The sequence below is a fragment of the Aedes aegypti genome, chromosome 2, assembly GCF_002204515.2.
Source record: "Aedes aegypti strain LVP_AGWG chromosome 2, AaegL5.0 Primary Assembly, whole genome shotgun sequence".
In the NCBI taxonomy this organism is placed as follows: Eukaryota; Metazoa; Arthropoda; class Insecta; order Diptera; family Culicidae; genus Aedes; species Aedes aegypti.
The window spans coordinates 338,386,800-338,390,564 of NC_035108.1; the positions used below are offsets into that span (position 1 = coordinate 338,386,800).

Sequence of the window (3,765 nt, forward strand, 5' to 3'; positions counted from 1 at the left end):
TGCATACCTCTAGACGTTTATCGTTATATGGAAATTTCTGACTCAGATTACAAAAATGGTCACAGTTTGTGGAAATGGTTCTCGCTAAGAGATTTAAGACTATATTCAAGTTCTATTATAACTGGGCTGTCAAATATAAGTGACGAACTATTCAAAACTACATCAAATAATGATTGTAGAATAGGTTTTTCGTGAACGTTTCGAAATTGCTAAAGTTGCACCTATTCTTATTATTCGTATATTAAGTCTAAATATTCTCGATTCAAATGAAAATAGCTCTGACATGAAGTGTCATACTAATATTCTTTACTTTTGCATTCGTTTTGCTGTACTGATTAACGGATAATGTTTTATTTCGTTTTGTATGTGGTGGGTCCCGCATTATCAAAGTTACCCCGTTTTACGGTACTAGTTCATAATTACATTTCGATTTAGGAAATGGGTCAAAATTTCAACTTTGAAACTCACGTTAATTTTGTCGACAAAACCTCTTACAGTAGCGTAAACTGAGATATTGGTGATGAAACATTTCAAATGAAATATTCCTTTTCTGGCTTCCAGGCGATGACAATGAGAAGTTGATCATCTAGTCACCCAAAAATATCAAGCTTGTCAAAAGTTTGTTTATTTGAATTAACGAACTCGATTCGTTTCAGCCGAGGTTCACTTTATTTTTCGACCCTTCGGCTGTTTTCTTCACGGTACCCAGAATTCTTTCAAGATTGTCAACGAAGATCGTCGAATTGTACTGATAGTACAAGATCTCATCATTCAACTTACGTATTATCGTCAAAATGGCATGACTGCGTTAAAATAATTTGCCACAATCATTCAAGTTTTCATAATCGAAAAACAACGCAATCCTCAATCCTCAAATATTTAATTTCAGAGCACCTCTTTCGGTGGCAAATAATGGGAGTCGATGGGCGTTGCGTTCAGTTTGGATAAGAATGTATAGACTGTCAATTAATTATATAAGACAATCCATGGCAATTGCTTGGAAGACCGACGCAGTCTTGGATTGGTTGACTGTTGAATCAAAATGGCTTGAAATATTTCCTACACCGTTTACGCAATTTTGTGAAACATTTGAGATAAACAGGTAATCACGATATACGCAGGGATTAACGCTGTAAAGTGAATACCCCTAATATAATTTTTCAAACACTTCTCAAAAATACAAACATGTTTAAAAAATCGTATAAAATCTTCCTTATATGTGTTTTATGGCCCAAGGTATATGCCAAAAACAAAATCATGTTGATTTTTGCGCTATGAAATAATACACAAAATTTAAAAGTGTACCCAATCTTAAGGCGGGGTTGGGTATTAGAGGGTTTAATAACAAATACTATAGTAACAGACTTATGTGGAGAAAAATATATGGTATAATATCCATACTACCGTCTTAAAAGTCAATATTAATAATAGCAGTACACAAGCAGGTGAATCCCTGGGCAATGGATTATTCGGTGCTATGGAATTCGGGGTACTGACCTAAAGCCATCCAGACAAACAACTTTCGGTGAAACTTTACCAACAATATATACACATGTGTCATTCCGGTTCACAACAGTTCGACGAGTTTCCCTACCCTAACCTGGAGCGATCCATCCTCTTCAGATCACCAAGGCACGTGATGACCATTAAACACTCAGTGGGGGTGAATTTATGGGTAATTTCGAAAACCAGGCGATGACGTTCTTCCGACCCAAACCTCGCTCCCCTAGTATACTATACTATAGTAGCAGCTTCCTTTTCTTGCAAAGGATATGCGTAATGTAAATCGTATGGCACTGGTGGAGATTTTTGTTGGGGTGCAGACAGATCTGGAAGACGAAAATGTGTTTCCTTCTTGTAAATCCCCACGGCAGCTTGCTGATGATGGCTCCATCCAGGGAACGGTACACCTGCGTCTCACAGGTAGAAAGAAGGATCTCCACTTCCCCGGCAGACAGTCGAATAAAAGTTAACGTAAATCATGGAAAAATATTCATTTGAGCTTCGGCGGCCCGCCCCTTGGCAGCAGAGTGGTGCTGTTTGGGAAAAAAATATCTTCGTAAGGTTCACAAGGTATGAGAAGAAATCGCTTTGATCTCACCATAGTCGCAACGCAGCCCGAGCAGACGAAGGATATATCTTTTTTTTATTGCCCAACTGGCTATTTGCTTACTGGAAGCGGTAGCACTAGTGGAATAGATCGTCTGCTTCAGGTGTGAAATCCGGCACCATAAATCAGTTTTTGGAATCAATAAAAACGGATTTCGAACCGATGATAAATTATCACGTTTGTAAATGGGTCTCGTAGAAATTCTTTCGCTGAAATGATTTGACTTGTGATGTGACTTAAACCTTTTTGGATGATGAATGAAAATGATTATAGAGTTTGGAGTATGCAAGGGGTTTTTCAGGGATTTTTCAATTTCAATTCCATGTGATATTGAACAAAAAATATTAGAGGTTGAATGAGATAGCACAAAAAAATTAGAGGTTAAATATAAACTTCGTTTTATTGATTAGCAACCATCACGTTCTAACAGTACACAAAGTCTCACTTACAAACCCCATCCGAAGAATCCAGCGACCAGTTCGAAGAACTTGTCTACATCGACTCCATGATCACGCAGCTTCTGGACCAAAGCTTGAGCTTCCTTGGAGTTCTGTGGATTGAAAAAGGTTTTAGTCCACATAAATCATAAAATCAACTATCAAGCCAGACCTGGTAGAAGTCAACCAACTTCTGGAAGTCAGTGCTAGACAGCTTGTCAAAGAACGCCTTGAATTCAGGGCTGGTCTTCAGTTTCTCTTCAAAGAGAGCCTTCAGTTCCTTCAGGGGCAGCAGAGCAAGAGCCTCATCGACAAATCCGCTCAATCCTCCGGCTTTTACTGAAATACACAAGTATTAATCCCCAAAGAATAAAAACTCATCAGTATTATTCTTACAGCTCTTAACTCCTTTCGTCGGCTTGACGTGATTCAGTCCCAGGAAATCGGCAACCTGATTAAGCAGCTCATAAACTTCCAAACCAGCATCTTCCAAGTAGTTCAGCACTTCCTTGACTTCCTTCAGGGCGAACAACTGATCCCAAACGGCGGCGAACTCCTTACCCTGCAGATAGGCGAACGCTTCCTGAAATTCCTTGTCAGTGGTTAAGTAGCGTACGACCAGATCGGTGAGTTTGTCCACCGGCAGCAGGTTGACGAAGTCTTGGAAGTCGTCTTTGAGGCTTTTGGTTGACGCTTCAACAGGGATATAGGAAGCGGTGGTGATTGCCACCAGAGCGGTGAATACAAAAACGGCCTTCATAGTGGATTGGATGTGGTTTGCTGAGCACTACTTCAGGTTGGTTGAAAGTGAAACTGATGATTGAGCTATCGATTGTTGGCAGTATTTATATTGCATTGAAACAAGTGCTCAATGGTTTCAACGAGCACTTGAAACGATTAGGTGTCAGTTCTTGATAATACTTCAACAGTAGCTTGGAAGTTTTAGCTGAAATACCTTCGATAAGAGCAATTAGAGAAAAATCCAATCTCCGGAAGGAAAAAAAATGAACACAGATATAAAAATATTTGATTTTCAATGATTTGTACAATTGTTAGGGAAACCCACCAAATGTTGAACGGACAAAAAACTTGTTTATTGTTAAACAGGTCATAAGATATAGGGGCCCAGATAGCCGTAGCGATTAACGCGCAGCTATTCAGCAAGACCAAGCTGTGGGTCGTGGGTTTGATTCCCACCGGTCGAGGATCTTTTGGTAA

General features: G+C 39.4%; 1 protein-coding gene across 2 annotated transcripts; it reads right to left on the minus strand.

Annotated features, from left to right (window-relative positions):
- Positions 1–2,484: 2,484 nt before the first annotated feature.
- Positions 2,485–3,376, minus strand: LOC5577277 (protein G12). Of its 2 annotated transcripts, none has more exons than XM_021846072.1 (3): positions 2,944–3,376; positions 2,720–2,880; positions 2,485–2,660 (listed from the first exon to the last, which is right to left on the minus strand). In XM_021846072.1, the coding sequence occupies exons 1-3, from the start codon at positions 3,305–3,307 to the stop codon at positions 2,556–2,558; spliced, it is 630 nt and encodes a 209-aa protein (XP_021701764.1). In that variant the 5' UTR covers positions 3,308–3,376; the 3' UTR covers positions 2,485–2,555. The 2 variants fall into 2 exon arrangements, with proteins under 2 accessions (XP_021701764.1, XP_001656378.1); XM_001656328.2 differs by having other exon boundaries at positions 2,720–2,886.
- Positions 3,377–3,765: the final 389 nt, after the last annotated feature.

Excerpts from the sequence above, each read along its gene's own strand:
- LOC5577277 (XM_001656328.2), bottom strand. The coding sequence starts at position 3,307 with ATGAAGGCCGTTTTTGTATTCACCGCTCTGGTGGCAATCACCACCGCT. Across the intron at positions 2,887-2,943 it reads GACGAAAGGAGTTAAGAGCT|TAAAAGCCGGAGGATTGAGC; the intron begins GTAAGAATAATA and ends TGTGTATTTCAG. Across the intron at positions 2,661-2,719 it reads AGTTGGTTGACTTCTACCAG|AACTCCAAGGAAGCTCAAGC; the intron begins GTCTGGCTTGAT and ends TTCAATCCACAG.